At 39.0% G+C, this 23916-nt stretch overlaps 1 protein-coding gene and 1 long non-coding RNA gene across 3 annotated transcripts in view; one reads left to right on the plus strand and one right to left on the minus strand.

Annotated features, from left to right (window-relative positions):
- The window catches only part of LOC133656039 (uncharacterized), an 88408-nt gene that overhangs the window by 58435 nt on the left and 6057 nt on the right, over nucleotides 1-23916 (plus strand). The window lies entirely within an intron of this gene.
- Nucleotides 1-23916, minus strand: part of ntng2b (netrin g2b) — a 299057-nt gene that overhangs the window by 19080 nt on the left and 256061 nt on the right. The window contains exons 24-32 of the mRNA XM_062056803.1: nucleotides 20028-20111; nucleotides 19825-19908; nucleotides 16347-16427; nucleotides 16129-16209; nucleotides 15357-15422; nucleotides 15206-15280; nucleotides 15033-15125; nucleotides 11613-11687; nucleotides 6493-6660 (exon numbers count right to left, since the gene is read on the minus strand). Coding sequence (XP_061912787.1) covers nucleotides 6493-6660; nucleotides 11613-11687; nucleotides 15033-15125; nucleotides 15206-15280; nucleotides 15357-15422; nucleotides 16129-16209; nucleotides 16347-16427; nucleotides 19825-19908; nucleotides 20028-20111 — 807 coding nt within the window. The remainder of the gene's footprint in view (nucleotides 1-6492; nucleotides 6661-11612; nucleotides 11688-15032; nucleotides 15126-15205; nucleotides 15281-15356; nucleotides 15423-16128; nucleotides 16210-16346; nucleotides 16428-19824; nucleotides 19909-20027; nucleotides 20112-23916) is intronic.

The raw sequence follows: 23916 nt of genomic DNA on the forward strand, positions 1-23916 counted from the left end.
ACATTAGGGGTGTAACGGTACACAAAAATTTCGGTTCGGTACGTACCTCGGTTTAGAGGTCACGGTTCGGTTCATTTTCGGTACAGTAAGAAAACAACAAAATATAAATTTTTTGGTTATTTATTTACCAAATTTGCAAAATCTTTCACCAAAAATATTTTTCTTAGTGGAATATTTCATGTGAAGTAATCGGAACCTTGGATAGGTCAATAATTCATAATAACATTGATTTTGATTCAATATTATGTTTTGAGCAATGACAGTTTGAAAGAACTGCAACTTTTTCTAAATTACATTCAACCTTTAAGCTTTTTTATTTCACTTTTGTTATGTTTTTGTTTATTTTAATAGTATTTTTAGAATGTGTCGTAGGCCTTTACAACATTAGCTGTGGGTCGCAAATGGCCTCCGGGGCACACTTTTGTCACCCCTGCTATAAATAATAAAAAATGAAATCTGATAAATCTATGGATAAAAAGCAGAGCCTGGCGAAGCATGCGCGTTTATCATAACTCTCTCACTCTCTCTGTCTCTGCCCCTCCCTCACGAATGCTGCTGCGCGCACAATTTGTTTTGTTTTTAACCCCTTCTTAACCCTGAACGTACATTGAAAATACACGCAACCCTAACTCAAAATGCCAGATATTTGAGGCATTTAAGAAACTCCGCCCTGACAGCTCCGCAAAAGAGGACATGTCCGGTGAAAAGAGGACGTATGGTCAGTCTATCGTAGCCCGTTAGCTGCTAGCATGCCGTGTGTTGTGCCTCGGTGTGCATTGTTCACACAACGTGCGTTACGCTACTTAATATGTCCGTGTGGAAACTCGTTCGGTACACCTACGAACCGAACCGGAACCCCCGTACCGAAACGGTTCGATACAAATACACGTACCGTTACACCCCTAATATACATATATATGTGTGTATATGTATATACATATATATACACGTGTATATGTATATATGTGTGTGTATGTATATAACTATTTGTTATAGTTAATTTGTCTATTAATTTGTCTGTATGTGTATGTATACATGTATATGTTTGAGTATATATGTGTGTATGTATGTATGTATATGTTTGAGTGTATATACAGTACAGGCCAAAAGTTTGGACACACCTCATTTCAATGTGTTTTGTTTATTTTCATGACTATTTACATGTAGATTTCATGACTATTTACATTGTAGTATGTCACTGAAGGCTTTAAAACTAGGACACATGTGAAATGAAAACCATTTCAAGTGACTACCTCTTGAAGCTCATCGAAAGAATGCCAAGAGTGTGCAAAGCAGTAATCAGAGCAAAAGGTGGCTATTTTGAAGAAACTAGAATATAAAACATCCATCCATCCGTTTTCTACCACTTGTCCCCTTCGGGGTCGCAGTGGGTGCTGGAGCCTATTATTTCACCTTTTTTTGTTAAGTACATAACTCCAGCATCTCCTCATTCATAGTTTTGATGCCTTCAGTGACAATCTACAATGTAAATAGTCATGAAAATAAAGAAAACACATTGAATGAGGAGATGGTGTGTCCAAATTTCTGGCCTGTACTGTATATAAATATATACAGTGTCTTAATAGTGTAATTTATTAGACTAAAATAAGGACTTTTGTTGAGGCTAACTAGAACTAATTATTCATATTTACATTATTTCTTATGGGAAACTCTGCTTCATGATACGAACTTGTCGATTTACGAACCATGTTCAAGAACCTATTAAAGCCGTAAATTGAGGTTCCGCTGTATATATTTTCAACATTCTACAAATAATTCAAACTTTGTGTTACAAAATATGGAATGTTGTTCCAAAGTGTAAACACCCTAATATGATTTAATTGAAATTCTACTTTCGTTTCATTAAATTCTCCCAGCGATCCATGTCCAGTTGTCCTCATTAGTCAAAGCCGTCACTGTGGATGAATGTGATTAGCGAACATAGTCTGACAGTAACAGTATATTTCCTGTTTACTGAAGATGACAGATGAGTTCGTGGCCAATCAGAGGCCAGAATAAATCATTAATTCATCTCAAAGCAAAAGTTTAGACTGATGTTAGCTGACAGCTACTCCTCTCCCACTTACATGCAACATCAAATCAGATCGTTTATGCTGTTAAGCGTGTGATAAAACATTAACGCAAGTGGGGAAAAAAGGCCAAAGAGGCCCAGATTACGCAACAGTACCAATGCGGCGGGCATGTGTGTTTGTGGGTCATGTGCATTAATATTGGGATTACATGGCAGCGTGCAGCCTAGTCAGATGTGCTGCAAAAAAGGCTGGTCCCCGATGCTTCTTGTTGGTGTGCTGGTTGTGCCGACGAGCTAATGGTTTTTTTTTGTGCTGACCCCAAGGCTTGGTGCTGTGCATGTCTCAATGGTGGCAAGATAACTCCCCTCCCCCAACCCCCTGCAGACCACTCATATTGCTCCAAATCAAAAGTGGATATACACTGTCACAAGAACCTCCCAGAAGGCCATGCTGGAAAAATTTAGGAATGTCCCAACTTAAGAACGTTTTGAGATAACCGCTGTTTCTCGGCAAATTTTTATGCTTTAAATTGCAAGCAAAAATTGGAGTTGCAAGCATTAGTTGGCGAATGTGGCAGTGAATCCTGTAAAATCCGGTCTTACTCGCTAGCATTAATTTATAGGTAGAGATTGAAAAACTTTGTTTTCCAACCCTGGGAAGGAAGAAAGCGAGGTTGAAGGACTTCGCTCAGAAGAAGAAGTGGATTATGGGACTTGAATTCAAGAAAGAAATCATCAAGCACATGACAGAGTGTGTCGTCGACTTGACGACGCACTGCTAGTCTGTACCATACTGAAGCACAATAAGTCGAATGCCAGCCACGGACGTTAAAGTAACATCTAAATGGCAGACATTTATCCATGAAAACATAGAGAAGATGCTGTTGGTGTATTTGACAGAGAAGCAGCTGGAAGAATGTGCCGTAGAGGTCCACTCTCCAAGGTAAATAATAGGGCAGCGAATCTTTGGGCGTCCCACGATTCGATTCAATATCGATTCCTGGGGTCACGATTCGATTATAAATCAATTTTTTTCGATTCAACGCGATTCTTGATTCAAAAACTATATTTTTCCGATTCAAAACAATTCAGGAACTTAGGCTACGTTCACAGTGCAGGGTTGGATGTCCAAGTCAGATTTTTTGGTCAAATCCGATCTTTTAGTGGCCGTTCACATTACAAGAAAAATGTGATTTCTAATGTGAATGCAATTTCGGTACAGGCGCATTTGTGACATTTTCAAAGATTGTCAGCTATTAGCATATGTATATGCTATCGTGGTAATACTGTACTATTACCACGATCAAACGGAAATCTCTTTCACAAGATACTGTGGTAGTAAATAGTAGGGATGCAAAGGTACTCGCTATAATCCTGCTTAGGACAATCTGCCTTTAATTAAAAAAAAAAAAAAAAGCGATATTAATCGAGATCGGATAGTATGAAAAGATTAATTGTGATAATTTTTTTTGCCATTTCGCACAGGCCTACATTGAGGACACATTGCATATATATATATATATATTAGGGCTGCAACAACTAATCGATTAAATCGATTAAAATCGATTAAAATCGATTATAAAAATAGTTGGCGATTAATTTAGTCATCGATTCGTTGGAACTATGCTATGCGCATGCGCGGAGGCTTTTTTAAATTTTATTTAAAACAATTTTTTTTATTTTTTTTTATAAACCTTTATTTATAAACTGCAACATTTACAAACAGCTGAGAAACAATAATCAAAATAAGTACAAAAACAGTACAAAACAGCGCCAGGACGGCGCTGAGGCTACGTGAAGCTAGCCAATGATGTGTCATGTGCAGCTCACATGACCACGCAGTCTGGAAACATTCGAAAAATGTCCCAGGAAAACACTACCGATTGTTTAGCGGAGAAACATCTTGAGGTTATTGCTTCAATGCAGAAAAGTGTACGACCTAAGTCGTCAAAAGTGTGGGAACACTTCACTTTAAAGACTTCAAAGAAGACCGTTTCCTGCAAAATGGCACAGAAGTACAACATTGCTTCAGGAGCACCTGAAAAGGAAACATGTTGGAGCCATGGATGAAGGGAAGAACTCACAGTACGTAACTTTTTAAGTCCATAGTGGCAACAAGCATTCATGAGTTCAGCTTTTTTGTAAGTAACGTTAAAGTTATGCCTTTGTTGCAACGCGGGGCTAATAATGTGTCTCCGGCACATTTGACTCCGTTTTGAGAGAGAAAATGCATGGTTACCAATTTGGTAATAAACATAACGGACAGAAATATCTCAGGTTGGTTTCATAATGGATCAATGCAGCCAGGCCCGATAAAGCTATAGAAATATATTTAGATTTGAGTGACGCTTTAGTATAACTAAACCAGGGGTCGGCAACCTTTACCACTCAAAGAGCCATTTTGGCAAGTTTCACAAATTAAAGAAAGTAATGGGAGCCACAAAAAATTTTTTAAAATGAAAAACACCGCATACAGAGCTTAAATGCTTTGTGCTATGTTACCCAGGGGTCTCCGACACACGCACCGGCACACACTTTAATGTGGAAATTTGATGTTAGTGCAGCCCGCGAGTTTTGAATGAATGGCACTTGATAGCGTCATACTTGCCAACCCTCTCATTTTTCCCAGGAGACTCCCGAATATCAGAGCGTGATGACACTGCTTTTGGCGCCCTCTACAGTCTGCCCTATCAGTGTACCTGCTCGACCACACGTAGAATGCAGTTTCAGCTTGTTCACGTAAGTGACAGCAAGGCGTAATAACTCAGCAGCCACACATCTTACACTGACGGTACCAATACCCAGAATCCCATGCAGCCCTAACTCTTCCGCTCAACTAACGCACAGAGAGAGGGGGGGGGGGGGGGATTGATGTGTGGGGGGATTTGGTGGTAGCGGGGGTGTATAATGTAGACCGGAAGAGTTAGGGCTGCATGGGATTCTGGGTAATGGTTGTGTTGTGTTTATGTTGTGTTACGGTGGGATGTTCTCCAGAAATGTGTTTTTCATTCTTTTTTGGTGTGGGTTCACAGTGTGGCGCATATTTGTAACGTAACAATGTTAAAGTTGTTTGATACGGCTACCGTCAGTGTAAGCTGTGTGGCTGATGAGTAAGTATGCTTTGCTGTCTCCTGTGTGTGCAAGTAATAACAACATGTGGCTGGACTGGCGCTGTATGTAAATGCTATAGAGGACGATTACTGCAGTGCAATTAGGGCACGTCCTTTATTTAGTAATTAGAGTGTAAATAGGATTATTTTTTCCCTGGGAGTAATCTATGAGAGACACTGAGATCCATAAGTCTCCTGGGAAAATCGGGGGGGTCGGCATGTATGTAGCTGAGCCGCATCAGAGTGGTCAAGGAGCCGCATGCGGCTCCGGAGCCGCGGGTTGCCGACCCCTGAACTAAACGTTATGAAGGTGCTGGAATATTTCATGCTATTATTCAGAGGCAGCCTAAAATGAATCCTTTATTATTCACAACAGAAACGTGTACAATATCTGATTCAGTTCTGATCTGATGAGTTACATTTCTGTGTTATTAATAGTGTATGCTGCACCCCTAATGTCCAGAACATGGTGCCAGTATGCTTGTTTTTTTCAATAAAATATACAATTTATATTTGTATTCAGAAGAAGCCTGGGTCGGATATGAAAAATATGGAATTGCACTGTTCACACTGACATGCAAAGATTTGATACAGGTCGCACATGGGCAAATACAATCGGAATTGACTTGCAGTGTGAACAAGGCCATAATGCCATTTGATTTGAAAGGTTTCACTGTACAAAGAATTACACACACACGCACACATGCACACACACACACATTCTTGTATTTGTTACCTTCTTGAGACCTCCGAAAAATATATCTCTTTAGGACCACCCTTTCTAGATATATAAAGATTTGTATTTCCAACAATAATAATATATACATACTATGCAAATATTAAAAAGGAAAGCTTATAGTAAAACATTTTTTTAAAATATTTTTTTGTTCGTAATTGGTTTTTAATCTTCATTATTTATTTTAAGTTATTACAGTATATATGTATATACAGTACATATTTATTTTTTTAAAGTTAATTTTAGCCAAAGGGGGCTCGTTTCAATTCCTTACACATACTTGTTATTACCTATGTTGGCCAGAGGGGGAGCACTTCAAATGTTTACGCACACTTGTTACTTCATATGTTGGCCAGAGGGGGGGCACTTTTAAAACCGACAGTCAATTTGAAAAATCCCTCCTTTTGGGACCACCCTAATTTTGATAGATTTCACCACCAGGGGTGAAAATGAGACATTCTCTATTAGATGCAATGGTTTTCCATATTGGGACCATGATTTTGGTCCTAACTTGTTCACAGGTCCTCATATGGAAGGTATTTTTCCTTGTTGATGTCTCAAGAAGGGTAGAAATGCAAGAACACACACACACACTCTGCCCCCTGCACACCCACCGATGCAGACGCTCTCGTCGTCCAGCTCAGCAGAGGCGTTGCGGAAGTATCCCAGTCTGCAGTGTTGGCAGTTCTGGCCCCTGGTGTTGTGCTTGCAGCTGACGCATGTGACAATGTTCAGGTAGTCGATGTAGCTGCAGCGGTTGGAGTGTCCGTAGCATTCACAGTCTAAAAGAGAAGAAGACAATTCATCACGTGATTTTTTGCCACCCCCCCGTAATCTTTTAAGTGTGGATGGATTGAAAAGGGCCGGAGCGCCGCCGTTAAAACTCTCATAAGATTCCCGAGAGTAGGAAGTGATAAATGTCTGAAAGTTTCCATGTCAGTGAGCAAACGAATGGCCCTCTGTGTGCTTTATGAGCCTATATTGGTTCAATAAAGACGGACCACTCCCTCTCCATTACCGCACTTGTCACTTTGCTGACTCTGCCTCACTGCCGCCGCAATGATCATCGATGGGAGCGCCGCCGCCCGCTGATGCATGTTTGCATGCACAGTGCAGGTCATGTTATGTCTGAGTTACTTTTTTCACTTAACGATGAACAGATTAGAAGAGAAACAGTCAAGCTATGAACGACCTGCGTCTGCCCTTTGGCGTTCAGGGCAGGACTTTGCTTTCTCATGTAATTCACCTTAAAATTGTTTATCGTATTTTCCGGTCAATTTTTTCCTACGCTTTGCACCCTGTGGCTTATAAAAAGGTGCGGCTAATTTATGGATTTTTCTTCGCTAAGGGCCACGATGTTTTGTATTCGACAGAGACACTGAAAAGGTGTGTTATTGTTATTGAGGAGTTCGCTCACTGCAGGTGCTGCGGCTAGACAATGTACTTCCTGTTTTGTGCCTTGAACCGAAAGTATAGCCGTCCATAGCATTTCTGCTTGAAAGGATTTCTTCATTCATCACTCCAAGCAACGTTTGTAAATTTTACATTATAACAAAAACAATTCATAGCCACTAAACCGTCCCGTGTGTCATTAGTAGGAGCGTTTTAATCCATATTTGTACGTGCTATAGTAATGTAATCAATATGTACAAGTGTCTGTGTTAGTATTATTAACTTACAATGGTATTCTTTTTGTATTGTTTCAGTTTCGTAAATTCCCCAAAACGTCACTGTGAGTCTGTTTAGCTGATTGGATAGCTAGCTTTCGCAGCTAGTGGGTCCATGACGATAACTTCTGTTTTGTTTGGTCAGCTGTTTTACTGCCGTGTTACAGGCACCGTTTGGAAACAATTAAGTGCAGCTTATAGTCTGGTGCAGCTAATATATGTAACAAATATGTATTTGTTCTAAAATTTGGTGGGTGTGGCTTAAATACCTGCGCTCTACAGCCCGGAAAATATAATTTATTGCCTTTGTTGGTTTGCTTTTTTTAAGTACAACTTTACAAATGTGAATGTCTAGGATTTTTTAAAATGTATTTTTCACCTATTAGAGATGTCAAAATGAAATTATAAACGGACCCCATTAATAAAAAAATATTTAGCCAGATTAAGGACACAATTTATTTTCACTGCATACGCTCCTTTACCTTAAATAACTTTATTTTTTTGGTTTATGGACACTGTGCATCATACATTATTCACAAGGAATCAATGGGTGCACCAGATTTAGCTTCTGTAGTCCTTAATTTGACACCACTAAACATATAATATACATGGTAGAATATACATTTCACAACTACCCTATTTTGAGGACCCGAAGCTGCTACTTGTTTCCCAAGCTTTAAATCCTGCGACTTATACACAGGTGCAGCAAAACTGCAGTTTGTTTCTGGTGTTATTGTAGACTGTACTCGTGTTTAGAGACTCTTTACTTCTGTTGCTTCATGTACACGACGAGTAGCGAACTGCAGAGAGCCTGACGTCACACATGCTTTGCGCTGCTGTTAGCCTTCCTCTCCTTAAAAGCCACCGCTGTCATCTTAATTTCTGAAGATCGCCGTCCGCAGGTACATCTCGGATGTATTAAAGTACGACCACATCACAGACAAGCTGCCTCGGCTCCAGACAATCCCGTGCGTATGGCTTACGCCATCACAACATCTGTTATGATCGAAGTATGTCTTTTTTCGGCGGCCAAATATGTGTGCATCACTAGTCAATAGTACGCAAATAAACTATATATATATATATATATATATATATATATATATATAGCGGTCATATAAATATGTATGTGCCCTAATATATATATATATATATATATATATATATATATATATATATATATATATATATATATATATATATATATATATATATATATATATATATATATATATGTAGATATGTATGTATGTATGTATAATATATATATATATTAGAGCTGCAACTAACGATTAATTTGATAATCGATTAATCTGTCGATTATTACTTCGATTAAATAAATGATAAATGGGTTGTACTTGTATAGCGCTTTTCTACCTTCAAGGTACTCAAAGCGCTTTGACAGTATTTCCACATTTACCCATTCACACACACATTCACACACTGATGGCAGGAGCTGCCATGCAAGGCGCTAACCAGCAGCCATCAGAGGCAAAGGGTGAAGTGTCTTGCCCAAGGACACTAATAATCGGATAAAAGAGACGAACTACATTTCTATCCTTTCCAGTATTTTATTGAAAAAAAACAGCATACTGGCACCATACTTATTTTGATTATTGTTTCTCAGCTGTTTGTACATGTTGCAGTTTATAAATAAAGGTTTATTTAAAAAAAAAAAAAAATTTTTTTTTTAAATACATTTTTTAAAAAGCCTCTGCGCATGCGCATAGCATAGATCCAACGAATCGATGACTAAATTAATCGGCAACTATTTTTATAATCGATTTTAATCGATTTAATCGATTAGTTGTTGCAGCCCTAATATATATATATATATATATATATATATATATATATATATATATATATATATATATATATATATATATATATATATATATATATATATATATATATATATATATATATATATATATATATATATGCACACAGTACAGGCAGAAAGTTTGGACGCACCTTCAATGCGTTTTCTTTATTTTCATGACTATTTACATTGTAGATTGTCACTGAAGGCATCAAAACTATGACACTTGTGAAGTGACAACCTTTTCAGGTGACTACCTCTTGAAGCTCATTGAGAGAATGCCAAGAGTGTGCAAAGCAGTAATCACAGCAAATTTTGAAGAAACTAGAATATAAAACATGTTAAGTACATAACTCCACATGTGTTCATTCATAGTTTTGATGCCTTCAGTGACAATCTAAAATGTAAATAGTCATGAAAATGAAGAAAACGCATTGAATGAGAAGGTGTGTCCAAAATTTTGGCCTGTACTATATATGTATGTATGTATGTGTGTATGTATGTATGTATGTATGTATGTATGTATGTATGTATGTATGTATGTATGTATGTATGTATGTATGTATGTATGTATGTATGTATGTATGTATGTATGTATGTATATATATATATATATATGTATAATATATATATATATAATGTGTGTGTGTGTATATATAATGTGTGTGTGTGTATATATATATATATATATATATATATATATATATATATATATATATATATATATATATATATATATATATATATATATATATATATATATATATATATATATATATATATATATAACAAATACTATAACTACCAGCTGCTGTTAATGTGTTATGACATTCTCCCCATGGTCTTGAACACACCGTGTTGGCGGAGAATGAAGAAGTTTTGTGCGTCTAGGAGTGAAACATGGAGATGGACGTGTGTGCACAGAGGAAATACTTGTTGAAACTAGGCCCGTTGTTAGCATAATATTGACAATAAAAGCTAAAAAGACTTTCTTCTTCAGGATTCTACAATATATTATATTACTTTTTCATGCAAAAAACACTTATTTTCAAGGTGTGGCGGCTAATATTTTACCATGGCGCACCACCACATTCAATATACATGTCACGATAACATCATTTTGAATGTTATTGATCATAAGTCTGGTTTTCCTTCATCGATTCTCACTATTTAATGACTACAATGCAGTGTGAAGTCCGCACTTTCATGCTGAAGCAGCGCCTGTGTGGCTGCGTCATCATACTATGCCACATACTAGACTTCCTTTTATTGTCATTCAAATTTGAACTTTACAGTACAGATAAGAACGGAATTACTACGGTGGACTTCCGTGAGTTAAGCCAAAAGGAAACTTCTTGTAACTCAGCGCTTGCTTCTTTATGTTGCCTTTTACTCTGCACGGTTTATAGGGACGCTAAATACGTTCTCATTCAAAGCCGTGCAATTGAGCGTAGGAGGTGCCACCCCACACAGAGAAATAAAAGCTTGGTATCATTTAAAGCGAGAGCTGCTCCACATCCTTACTGTGATCATCCTCACTGAGCGCTGCCACCTAATTATCCTTTCATTAAGCTTCAGAAGTTGGCTGCAATGGCGCGCTGCAAGGCATCGCTCTCCCTTTAAGGAGCCGTTTACCATGCCAGTTTATGCAGAGCTGCATTTAAATGCGCTTTAAAAAGTCGTAGTTAAGCTGTTTAATCAGCCGTCACATTATTATTTTATTATTGTTTGGTTGAGGATGGCGGCTGAATTATGAATGAGCGGGTTTAAAGGAAGTCGGTGAGCGCAGCGCCATAAAGTGCCTCTCTCAGCACTGAGGGAACCAAGCGAGGGAAGAACTGCCTGATTAAATATAAATGGCCAATTACTCCACAGACTTGAGAGACTACGGGACAGTGTTCGCCAAATTAACGCCACCAGTCAAGATGTTCCTTTATTGTTATTTATCAATTGTGAGTCACTATTTTTGCTGATGGAGAAGTGGGCATTTGCAAAGTGTCCACACTTACCTTGATCATGCACGACATGCAAAGGCAACCACATAAGACTCTCAGATGCATGGAGAGAGGATAGAGGGATCAAAGATGAAAAAAGATGAAACATGCAATGAAAGGAATTTTTCCACAGGTTTTTAAACATTTTTTTTTTTACTTATCACAAGCTCACGTAAGTGTGATGAAAAGCTACCTAAATCCCACATAGCACACAAGTATCTCCACTGCCAAGCAGATGACCCTCTTACCTTTGAAATCATCATATATGATTCCAAACAAATGTCTGGCCCCGGGCTGTCCTGACATCAAAAGTTTGAGGAGCCCTTGAGGAATGAAGGAATATGCTTAAGATCTGCCTTTCCATACTGTTAACAACCGTGCTGTAGCACTGTACAAGTCCTAATTAGTTCTGCTGGAAGACAGCATAGATTAGGCCACAGAGTTCTAATCTACAAAAGTCAACACTAAAAAAAAGCGCTCTATAATTCTTCCAAACAACTCGGCAACTGGTTGCTAATAAACGCTGATCTAGATCAGGGGTGTCCAAAATGGAGACTTGGATCCGCAGCTGGTTATTGTAAAAATAGATGGAATTAATTATTAATGAGATACATTATTCCTCATTACACTAATTTGCTTTGTCACTTTTAACACAAAGTTGGTTTATGGATGTTATGTTCAGATAGCCTAGCATATATTGACCTACATTGGATTGCTTTTAGCATCTTTGATGTATGAAATCTATCAACGTGTCCAGCGCCAGCATCCTTCAGTTTTTTCTGAACTCAGCCCACGGTGGAAAAGGTTTGGTCACCCCTGATGTAGACTAAGGGTGGAACAATTCACAAAATCCACGGTTCGGCTCTTGTGACACATATTATGGTCCAGTGTAGTTTTTTTTAACACCCCAGAATACCATAAATCCCAATAATCCAATGTAGAGGTTGCCCTCTAGTGGGTTCTTCAGACCACCACACACTGCCAGGAGAGCCCGGAATTCAGGGTATAACACTGTTTTATTTTCATTCAATAGTGCAAGGCTTTTGCTTTCCAGCAAAATTTATTTTCTGAGTTCGTGTCGCTCTCTCTCTCTCTGGCTCCCACTCCAACTCCAACCCCAACTCTGTGTCTCAACCCGGCTGCTGCTAATAAAGGCGACAGGTGATTAGATAACAAGGCCCACCTGGGCCATTTACTCTCCTGTCCCTGTCTTCGAGGCCGGTCCTGGCACACCCCGTTCCGCGGCAGGCCCGCAGGCCACGCCCCCTCCACATCAATCTTTACCATTTATCAGGTGAGGTTTAAAAAAAAAAATTTACTAAATAAAACTCCCTAAGCTCCGACTCTTAAAGTAATGCAGTGGTTGTCAAAATGTTTTCCCCAAATAACTTGGCTCTCAAAGTACCACCATAATGACCAACATTAAAATGCAGTAGCATAATAGGCGTAAGTATTAATTAAAAACAAGGCAGAGGTTTTATTCAAGTATATTTCATATTTTTGGTCACTGAGTTTGAACAGTAACACTGTTTGAATATAGGAAAATAAAACACTGCACTTTAATCAATAGATGGAGCCCGCGTACCACCAGCGGTACATGAACCACAGTTTGAGCATTGCTGAACAAGTGTCAACAAAAAATGTAACTGTATAATCTTTATAATGTTAATGTTTGAATTGAAACAAAAATGTGCGTTAATTAAATACAAATTCCTTACACTAATTGGTGCAGTACATCATTGGACAGTTTTGATCTGAACTTTAAGTCCTAGTCATGTCCGTTGTGTCCTTGGGCAAGACTCTTCACCCTTGCTCCTGATGGGTGCTGGTTAGCGCCTTGCATGGCATCTCCCGCCATCAGTGTGTGAATGGGTGAATGTGGAAATACTGTCAAAGCGCTTTGAGTACCTTGAAGGTAGAAAAGCGCTATACAAGTATAACCCATTTATCATTTATCATTTAAGTCAAAGCATGTATATTTTGTAACATACTGTGAATGTACCAATGTGTGCTTTAAATATGGTACTTTTTTGAAACCTTTACTTTGTTAGCGCAGTCAGAGCGGATGTTGCGCACAGCATTGTTATCGAGATCTGGAAGTTTTGTTCTTTAGAGCCCTTGGCGGCTGCTATGTTTTTGAGTGGCCTCGTTCCCAACACAAACAGATGAGATAGCATTAGCTTTGTAGTTTGTTTGCACTTAGACGGTGTTTCGAGTGGCTGCCTCGACATTGTTTGGATCGGGAAGGGAAATCATACTATGCATACACTCCCGTAAAAATATATGATCCAAGCAAGACACTTTTTTTTTTTTTCCAGAAACGTTGCACCCCTAATGTGCTGCAGACTAATTTAGCGTTTTTCTTCTAGTGTGTTTAAAACAACTGACTTTAATTTGTTTACTATTAAGCTAATGATAAACAGGCTTCCATTTTTATAACACTTTTCTACCTTCAGTTAAAGTTAAAGTACCACTGATAGTCACACACTAGGTGTGGTGAAATTACCCTCTGCATTCGACCCATCCCCTTGTTCCACCCCCTGTGAGGTGAGGGGAGCAGTGAGCAGCAGCGGTGGCTGCGCTCCGGAATCATTTTGGTGATTTAACCCCCAATTCCAAACCTTGATGCTGAGTGCCTAGCAGGGAGGTACTCGGCCGGGGTTTGAACTCACGGCCTACCGATCTCAGGGCGGACACTCTAACCACAAGGTCACTGAGCAGGTGTCGTCGTTAAGTTGAGTCCAGTTTCTTGTCCAGGCATACTTTTACAAAGTCATGGGTAGACTGAAGATCGAACCAGCAACCTTCAGGTTGGTAGACGACCACTCTACTATTACATGCTGCCCCCGAAAGCAAATAAGGACTATTAATAGCATGTTTTTCCGACTAAGCCTCCATTTAAGACTCACTCAAATGCTGACAAAATAAGTCATTTACCAGCAGCTCCATAATGCCAGTCATCATGATTAAGGAAACAGAAGAACATATTGGTTCAGAAGGCTAACGACCTTTTAACATCATCACGATGACCCCAAAACCCGGTTAGTCTCTGTGTCGCTTCCGAAAGACTCTGACGTTTTCACGAGCGCCCTCTTCCCTTTCGTCTTGGTGCTCCGCAAAGGAGCACCGGCTCACAAATCAATTTGTATTGATGTGGAACAGATGAGCTCAGGCTGTTTTTACTAGAATAGATGGAGCAACTATTGGCGAGACACCAGCGTCTAATGATTTATGACAAGCCGATCCTGTCGCCACTATATTTAAATTGCACCAAATCATGCGAGTATGTTGCGCTTGGCATCGAGAGCAGATACTTTTCCTCTGGGGGTTTTCTCTGTTCATGCCGCTCTTGCTCAGAAAAGATTGTTGATTTGTGACTACGGCTCTCCTGGGAGTGTTCCTCAAAATCGTGAAAGACTTAAACGGCACCATTGTCATTGAGACAACAAAGCACAGACCTGTGCTGTAAATCCTGAACAATAATCCAGATTTCTACACTACGTTTCAAAGAGAAACCTATCATCTCTGCCTCAATCGTTGCTCAGCGGCCGTGAGCCTCATGCTAGGGCCCCGTAGACTTGTGGGTGACTGAAAGGCCATTAACATTAGTACAATCTCGGGAACATCATAAAAGCCCAGTGATAACTTTATAACACGCTCTTTAATACCTGTGCTTTTCTTATGTCCTCTTTCTCTGTCTTCCTCCTGCTCGGATGAAGTTGCCGTTCTATGGCCATGACGGTCCGCAGACTCGGAATCGACTAAGACAACAACCACAGCAATCAAATCGAGCACATACTTGGAATTCTTCATGCGACTCCTTTGCGGAACTGAAGGATACCTTTGCCGTGGTTTCCCTCCTCGTCGTGCTCGTTTGTGTGACTGTTGTGGGTTTCATGCATGTGCGTGTGAGAAACTGAGAAACCACCATCACCATTAAACATAAGGACTTTGTAACTCTTTACTCTAATACTGTATATTCTGTATGCTACCTTGTCTTTCATTGCTGTCATGTGGTGGGGTTGTTTCATGGCCTTGGTCCCCAGACTTGTGGTGGACTGTGACACAACAATCGTTAAAAAGTACTTCTGTCACGAATGTCTAATCAGTGAAGGCTAAATAAAAGGTAGTTAATAGATTCTCAGTTATCCACGACGATTGAGGCAGAGACAAATTGACCTCTTGCTGGTTGAAGGTCCTTTCTAACTTCCTGGGCTCTGTGAATCTAAAAGTCACTCCTGGTTATATTTGTGGACGGAAGGTTAGAACGCCTTTTATGAATAAAGGCTGGTCGTCGTTAGCATGTCCATACAAAGGCCAGCTGCCTTTCTTTGTAGATGAATGACCATGACCTAAATGACTGAGACTCTAGGAAAGAAAAACAACTTTCATCCTTCCTTCTCTTGGCCTTTAGGTTCATTCTTTGCGTGCGCTACAAATGATGCAACTCTTTTGTGCCAACAAAAAGGGATAAAGGTTGATCGCTTTAGCTGGCAGGCTGTAAGGACAATGTTTTTCTCTGTTTCCTTTTACAACGGAAGCCACGGCAAACTTGTCTAATGCCGAATCATTGTGTCGCTAGTCCACAAGAGAGGCCAGAACATCATTATCTCTTCACATAAAACCGACTGATACCTCACTGCATTCTCCCTCTCCACCACTGCACAAATGAGGTTTGTGGTCATGACCTACATGCTCCTTAGTCTTTTGGGAAACTGTGAAACCACAACAGTCGCTGGAAGAACTTAAAAACAATGTTCATACCTCTCGTTTCAGCTTGTTTCCCCTCATGCCCAGGAGAAGTTGTTGTTTTGTGGCCATGAGCATGTTTCTGATGCATGGGATCTGACATGACAATTGACCGGTCATGAGAACAATGTTCTCTTCAGCTTGTGCATGTGACAATTTTAAAGATCGTAGCCAACTACAGTCCTTACTACTTGACCTTAAAACAATACTTCTTGCTTTGATGTCTTTCTTACCTTTGTTGTAATTTTCATGCCCGGATGAAAAAGAACTGTGACCATGAGCCTCATGTGCATGACCATCGTTCTTGTGGGAGCCTATGTCATGAAAAAGCAAAACAATAGTGCAGTTTTCATTCTCTGAAGATCGCCGCACTCAGGTTGGACATTGTTTGAATTTGGATGATAGCGGTTCTTATTCGGGTTCCTCTTTTCAATTCTAGTTCTTAACGATTCTCCATTCTTGGTGTCAAATATTTGCTCTGAATTGTTCACAGGGCTATTATTGTTATTAAATATATACATATCAGTAATTTGAACTTGAATACAAGTTTTTACAACAAGTTTTACTTTAATTTTGAAAACCTCATTACAAAAAATGGAATAGGAATCCAAGATTAAAAATGTGGACGTTTCCGGGAGAATCGCAACATAAGTCCCTGTTTGCAACGATGCCCGATGCCCAACCCTATACAGCACTAGGGCTGCAACTAACGGTTATTTTGATAGTCGATTATCTTAATGATTAGTCGACTAATCAGATAATAAAGCGTACACATATTTAATGGCTCTAATCTTTTCCATCGACTTCTAAATGCAGCTTGTTATTTTAGGGCATTTGCTTACTAAGGCCATGTACACACGAACATGGAGAGTTTCAAAAACACATATTTGGGGTTAAAACAATCTCCATCCACAAAACTGTCTATGTCTACACACAAATTCATAAACCTGCTGTCATGCACATTTTGTCCAAACAGAAGTCTGAAAAAAGCAGCAATAGCTGACTTGGTGCTGCATTGGACCTCCTATTATGTTTACTTTGATATACTAAACGTACAATGACGCGTACATTATCTTTAAAACCTGCCTGCACGTACACAGAATCCTGGGAACATTATTAAAGAGCGAATGCACGCCTGTGCTGCTGAAACCCAACACTAATAGAATCATAACATGTTCAGCAACATGGGGATGTATTACATGTGCAGTGAAGTGTACATTATAACTCAAATCAGCATGCACTAATGAGCCAAGGAAACCATTTTGTTTAATTGCCTTTATAAAGCCCACGGATTTCCGTGTGCCTCTGCAAAACTCTCGTGGAATTATAAAGCATTTAATCATGGATATAGTGCAGTGTTTCCCATAAACTGCCAAGATACATGTGGCGATGGGGGCGTGGCTATGGGCGTGGCTATGGGCATGGTCACCATGGCATCATCGAGTAATTTGCATAATTTACTACAATGATATGATTTTCTCTAAAAAGGCTCAAAAAATGTATACTTACTAATTAATAATAACAGTTTTGTTTTAAACGTCCATCCATCCATCCATCCATCCATCCATCCATCCATCCATCCATCCATCCATCCATCCATCCATCCATTTTACAATATAATTACAACACTTTATGTACATATTTATATACAGATTTGAACAATAAGTTATTCACTGAAATATATTTATTAATTGTGGTTCTTACAAAAAATATATCTTATAAAATATAAACGCTAAAATGTCTCTTAAAGCTCTGCCCCTTTAATTAGTGCATACTAAATAATTTAACTTTAGCCTACTACTACAACCATATTTTTTACCAGCAACATAAAGTGAAACAGAGGCAGAGGTGTCCTGCCACAGTCAGTAACAAATAAACAGAAAACAGTAGTGGTCAAATACAAATAAGGCAACAAGAGAAGTATCCTACACTTCTCTTTTGTAAAGTAAATCTGAACAGCCTATATGGGCATCTACATCAACTATATGATTTGCCTGAGAAGCTGGACAGGGCAAAAAAAAAAAAAAATTAAATTTTTTAAATTTTTTTTTATTTGTGGCGGACGTAATTATTTCGTGGCGGGCCGCCACAAATAAATGAATGTGTGGGAAACACTGTAGTGATATAGTACATGTGCAATAAAGTGCATATTGTCTTTAACATCAGTACACAATACATGGAGGACGCTACATTATGTTTTTTTTTAGTTGCTTGGTCGCTATTTACGCGCGAGCAAAAATGGAAGCAAGACATGTAAGGTGACTTCATAATTTGTCGTTAAATAAGGACCAATAACATAAGATAATGTTGCATCTTTCTTATGACACAGAGCAAAAAGTCTTGCTTGTCAAAGTTGTCCCATCAGGTGGAGGTTCCACAGCGATCGTATCCAAAACAGCTGACTGTCATTAGCGCCGGCGGGAGTGTCGCAAAGCCCATTGTGATGTGTCTAATTTTATTAATGTTGAGTGAAAAGAGCAGCATGTTTACCTTCAAACATACAATAAGTCCTCTTATAGTGTGTTTAAAGCCAGCAAGGCAGTGTTGTTGAGTTTGGAAATGACAGCGCACAACCGTGACGTCATCACAAGTCTTCGTTTGTGCCGTGTACACGCATACGCTAAGCGGAGAGTTTTGGAACTCTACTCTTTGGCCAACGTTTGCAAAAATCTGCGTTTTTAAAGACAAAAGTATGCGTCTGCGTGTGGACAAGAGGCCTAAACGCAGAAATAAATATGCGTTTATTAAATATCTGTGTTTGTGTGGACATAATAAAGATGACTAATTTCTTCATGAATATTTATTCATACTGTAACTGTGCTGCTTATTCACCTGTTACAAAAATTCAAATGACTAATAAAATGTACATTTAAAAGAAAGGAAAGGCAAATTGCTAAAAACCTTGTTTTTGTATAAAAAAAACAGTTACAATTGCAGCAATGGAAACAAACAAAAAACACAAAATCTAACTTCCTCAAAAAGAAAATAATTTTGTGATTAAAAAGCTGCACACTGGTGTATTGACTATTGATTAACTCTTGGCAGTTTTAGCAGTCTAATAGACTCAATGTGTAGAATTGTATCTTTGAATCATTCTTAAATTGTTGGCGTTTTAATAAATTGCATTTTTAATATTATGATACCTCCGCATTGGTGCCTGTCTGTTTGTGTGTGTGTGTGTGTGTGTGTGTGTGTGTACGCGTGCACGCAAGGTTCGCGTTTGTTCAAGTGCTTTTTTCCCCCCACATTTCAAATTGACACTGCTTTAAAAAGTACTTGAATTGAAGGTTTAGCTGGCTGACTTTGGCCAAAATGATAGTTCAAGTTATTTTTCACACAACTTCATCTCACTCTTGTCAGCTCGCTGGCAAGGTAGAAGCTAACACTCTTACCGAGGTTGAGACCGCATCCTTCTTCCAGATGTCCGACGTCATGTCTCCGCTTTAAATGCTCGCGTATCACAGATGTACTGCCGTAAAAACAAATCCGCTTTGCAAAACGAGCAAAGTGTTCATGTTTTTAATAAGAATACGAGGAAATATCCTCAAACTTTACATGTTATCACTGCCGATGTTTTTGCGAGTGACCCACTTCCGCCCGAAAACCCCAGTGATGACCTCACGACTATTTTAATGTTGACATATTTCGACAAATCGTTGCAGTCCTATGCACTACTCCCTTATTAGACTCGGTGGTCTTTTTTTCCCTCACCTTTTTTGTCGCCCTCTTGTTCAGATGAGAAAATACTTTGGTGGCCGTGAGTCTCGAGCTCATGTCCCTCAGAATTGTGTGAAACTGTTTCATGAAAAAGCAAAACAAGAGTGCAGCTTTTCATTTTTGTTAACGGCCGCTCACTACAGTCACTACTTCTGAACTTTAAAAAGGTGTCTATCGTTTAACTACTTTCCTCCTACCTTCCCTGTCATTCTCATGCTCAGATGAGAAAGTACCTTTGTGCCCATGGGTCTCATGCACATCCCCCTCAGACTTGTGGGTTGCTACGTCATGGAAAAGCAAACTTTACTTACTTGTAAGTTTCCATCTATAAAGACAATTATCAGAGGTGGGACCAAGTCATTGCTTTGCAAGTCACAAGTAAGTCTCAAGTCTTTGCCCTCAAGTCTCGAGTCAAGTCCCGAGTCAAGACAGGCAAGTCCCGAGTCAAGTCCAAAGTCAAGACTGGAAAGTCTCAAGTCAAGTCCCAAGTCCTGCATTTTGAGTTTCGAGTCCTTTCAAGTCCTTTTAACCACAGACCAATATATTTACACATATTGTGTATGCTTTTAAAACGCTGTATTTATTTATTAAAACAAGTGCATTTGAAATTGCAGGAAAAAAATAGTGCTGACATTGCACTTCATAATAGCACTATTAACCAGTCATTTTAAACATTTAACTCATTCCTTTACATAATAAACACATTTGAAAAAACAAGTGCAACTGTACTTATTTGCACAAAAGTGTTAACATTGTATTTCCATGGCATATTGTATTGTAACTATTTCCACAGCAGTTTCTATCCTGTTCTTACCTTATCTCATTGATCTCATCTCATACTGTATGTGTGTTTATGTGTGCGTACACATGAAAAACATAACAAATACATGAACAAAACAATGAACAGAGTTGTACTTTTTAGATGTCAGGGCCCTATGCAATATGTACACATATTCTTAATATAGTTTACATTTTAACTGACCTTTATTTGACTATGTTTGTCTTTTGGTAGGTGGCTAAAATACGCGGTGCTGCTGACCGCTGTCTAATGTTAAGTTACTGTGTGTGATACATTGACTAACGTAACGTTAAGTGTAGGTACCTCATGCAACCCTGCTTAAAACAAATCACTTGACAAAAAGTATGAATAAGGTAGCAAAGTGCAGTGGACGCAACAGATTACCGTGTTTGCAATGACGTTATAACCACAGACATCTTATAAGTAGACGCAGCATTGGCTGCTGTGATGCGAGAAATTCGTCTGCCATCTTGAAGTGGTGATGAGGAGCCGGCGAGCAGCCTAAACCAACAGTTGACCGGTAGGAAACAAAGATGCCGAGCTGGTGTTCAGCGTTTTTCTACTCAAATGAGCGGACTGTTGAAAATAGGAATCGGGGGATTACTTTTCACAAGTAAGATTTAACATTAACGTACTATTGGTTGTATTTTATGAAAATAATATTACCACAGAGTTGAGAAGGAGCAAAGATCTTCAATATTTGTATGTGAAAATCACAAAGAAATCTTCTGGGGGAGGATGACCCCCTACAGGGGTTTGGTTTACAAACTTTCAGCCCCACCTAAAACTAAATTCACCAGCCGCCACTGATGATGATGCATTCTCATTTTAGGCAAAATATAAGACAATACTTTCTTAACAGTTTAATTGTAACCAGGAATAAGTCTTCAAGTAACAATATTCAAATACTAACATTGCTGGGTAAAACAGAATTTGGTTTTATTCTGAATCCAATGAAACAGATTGGTGGTTTTAGCTGATATAAAGACTTTCAGGTGTTTATATACCGGTATGTCTATGTTTAAGTATTTGGCAGACACTTTTATCCAAAGCGACATACATAAAAAATACATATATAACAATCACTGTAAACATGATAATTTAAGGGAAGAATGTAATACAAAATATCAATACAAAGTGTCAAGACAGAATAAACTCTCTGCTGCTGCAGCAACAGAGATACGGTCTATAAGATATATAGATATCTAATGTATTCACACATTGTTTATGTAGCATGTATATATAACCTAATCATATTGTTTCTTCAATTTAAAAATAGCTGACCGTTTTTTTCCCCTTCTCTGGGATTATATTCCCAGTTTTGATCTCGGACGTCTGGTCACTTATAGCATATAAGAATATTCTATTAATGTTAAGCAAACTATGAATAATAAAACATGTGTCCGTTATCATAGCTACACGTATGACAAAAAAGCATGTGAAAATCAGTGGTATTCAGTGAGGTAAAATGAATTAAATGCGCTGACAGTTCATTGCTCCTGCCAAATGAATTGCACTGAGTGGAGCGGATCACCACTCCAAGATGGCGGCCCCGCGTCTCGTCTGCGCCAGTAGGCAGTAGCCCTCGATGCTGCGTCTACTTATAAGATGTCTATGGTTATAACGTTAGCAGTGAGTTTACAGCCTCACTGATTTAACTACACAGCAAATAAAAGTCACGTTACTTAGCCAATAAACGTTATCTTACATTCAAAACTTACCCTTCTTTGTGCAACTTCAAATGTCGAACGAAGTTGGAAGTTGTTGCATCTCCGTCTGTAATATTCCACCTGCGTGATTTGCATACGGCAATTCGTTTTTTGTTGACCAAGTCGTATTTTTTATACCCGAAGGAAAACCAACTTTGGCATAATTGTTTCTCACTGCTGCGTTGTTTGACAACTCTTCTTCATTGGTTGTCCTGCAATTTGATTGGATGAATGCTGTGTGATGAAAACAGCGTAGATCTAATCTGATTGGCTGTTGTACTGAGAGCACACACGCTGACAGAAACAACATGCTGATAGACACAGACGAAGAAAATGAAAAATACGTAGCGCTCCCAAATAACTTTTTAAGCTTTGGGTTTTGGGGAAAGTAGCAAGTCATGTCAAGTCAAAAGGCTCAAGTCCAAGTGAAGTCACAAGTCATTGATGTTAAAGTCTAAGTCGAGTTGCAAGTCTCTTTACATTTTGTCAAGTCGAGTCTAAAGTCATCAAATTCATGACTCGAGTCTGACTCGAGTCCAAGTCATGTGACTCGAGTCCACACCTCTGACAATTATTACAAAACCCAAAACCAGTAAAGTTGGCACGTTGTGTAAATGGTAAATAAAAACAGAATACAATGATTTGCAAATCCTTTGCAACTTATATTCAATTGAATAGACTGCAGAGACAAGATATTTAATGTTCGAACTGAGAAACGTAATTTTGTTTCTCAAATAATCATTAACTTAGAATTTAATGGCAGCAAAACATTGCAAAAAAGTTAGTACAGGGGCATTTTTACCACTGTGTTACATGGCGTTTCCTTTTAACAACACTCGGAAAACGTTTGGGAACTGAGGAGACCAATTTTTGAAACTTTTCAGGTGGAATTCTTTCCCATTCTTGCTTGATGTACAGCTTATGTTGTTCAACAGTCTTGCTTGTGGTATTTTACGCTTCATAATGCTGCACACATTTTCGAATGGGAGACAGGTCTGGACTACAGGCAGGCCAGTCTAGTACCCGCACTCTTTTACTATGAAGCCACGCTAGCCTGGCATTGTCTTGCTGAAATAAGCAGGGGCGTCCATGATAACGTTGCTTGGATGGCAACATATGTTGCTCCAAAACCTGTATGTACCTTTCAGCATTAATGGTGCCTTCACAGATGTGTAAGTTACCCATGCCTTGGGCACTAATACACCCCCATACCATCACAGATGCTGGCTTTTGAACTTTGCGCCTATAACAATCCGGATGGTTTTTTCTTCTTTGTCCCGGAGGACACGATGTCCACAGTTTCCAAAAACAATTTGAAATGTGGACTCATCAGACCACAGAACACATTTCCACTTTGCATCAGTCAATCTTTGATGAGCTCGGGCTCAGCGAAGCCGGCGACGTTTCTGGGTGTTGTTGATAAATGGCTTTCGCTTTGCATAGTAGAGTTTTAACTTGCACTTAGAGAAGTAGCGACAAACTGAAGTTACTGTCAGTGGTTTTCTGAAGTGTTCCTGAGTCCATGTGGTGATATTCTTTACACACTGGTGTCGCTTTTTGATGCAATAGCACCTGAGG

The sequence above is a fragment of the Entelurus aequoreus genome, linkage group LG08 (genome assembly GCF_033978785.1).
Source record: "Entelurus aequoreus isolate RoL-2023_Sb linkage group LG08, RoL_Eaeq_v1.1, whole genome shotgun sequence".
Classification (NCBI taxonomy): domain Eukaryota; kingdom Metazoa; phylum Chordata; class Actinopteri; order Syngnathiformes; family Syngnathidae; genus Entelurus; species Entelurus aequoreus.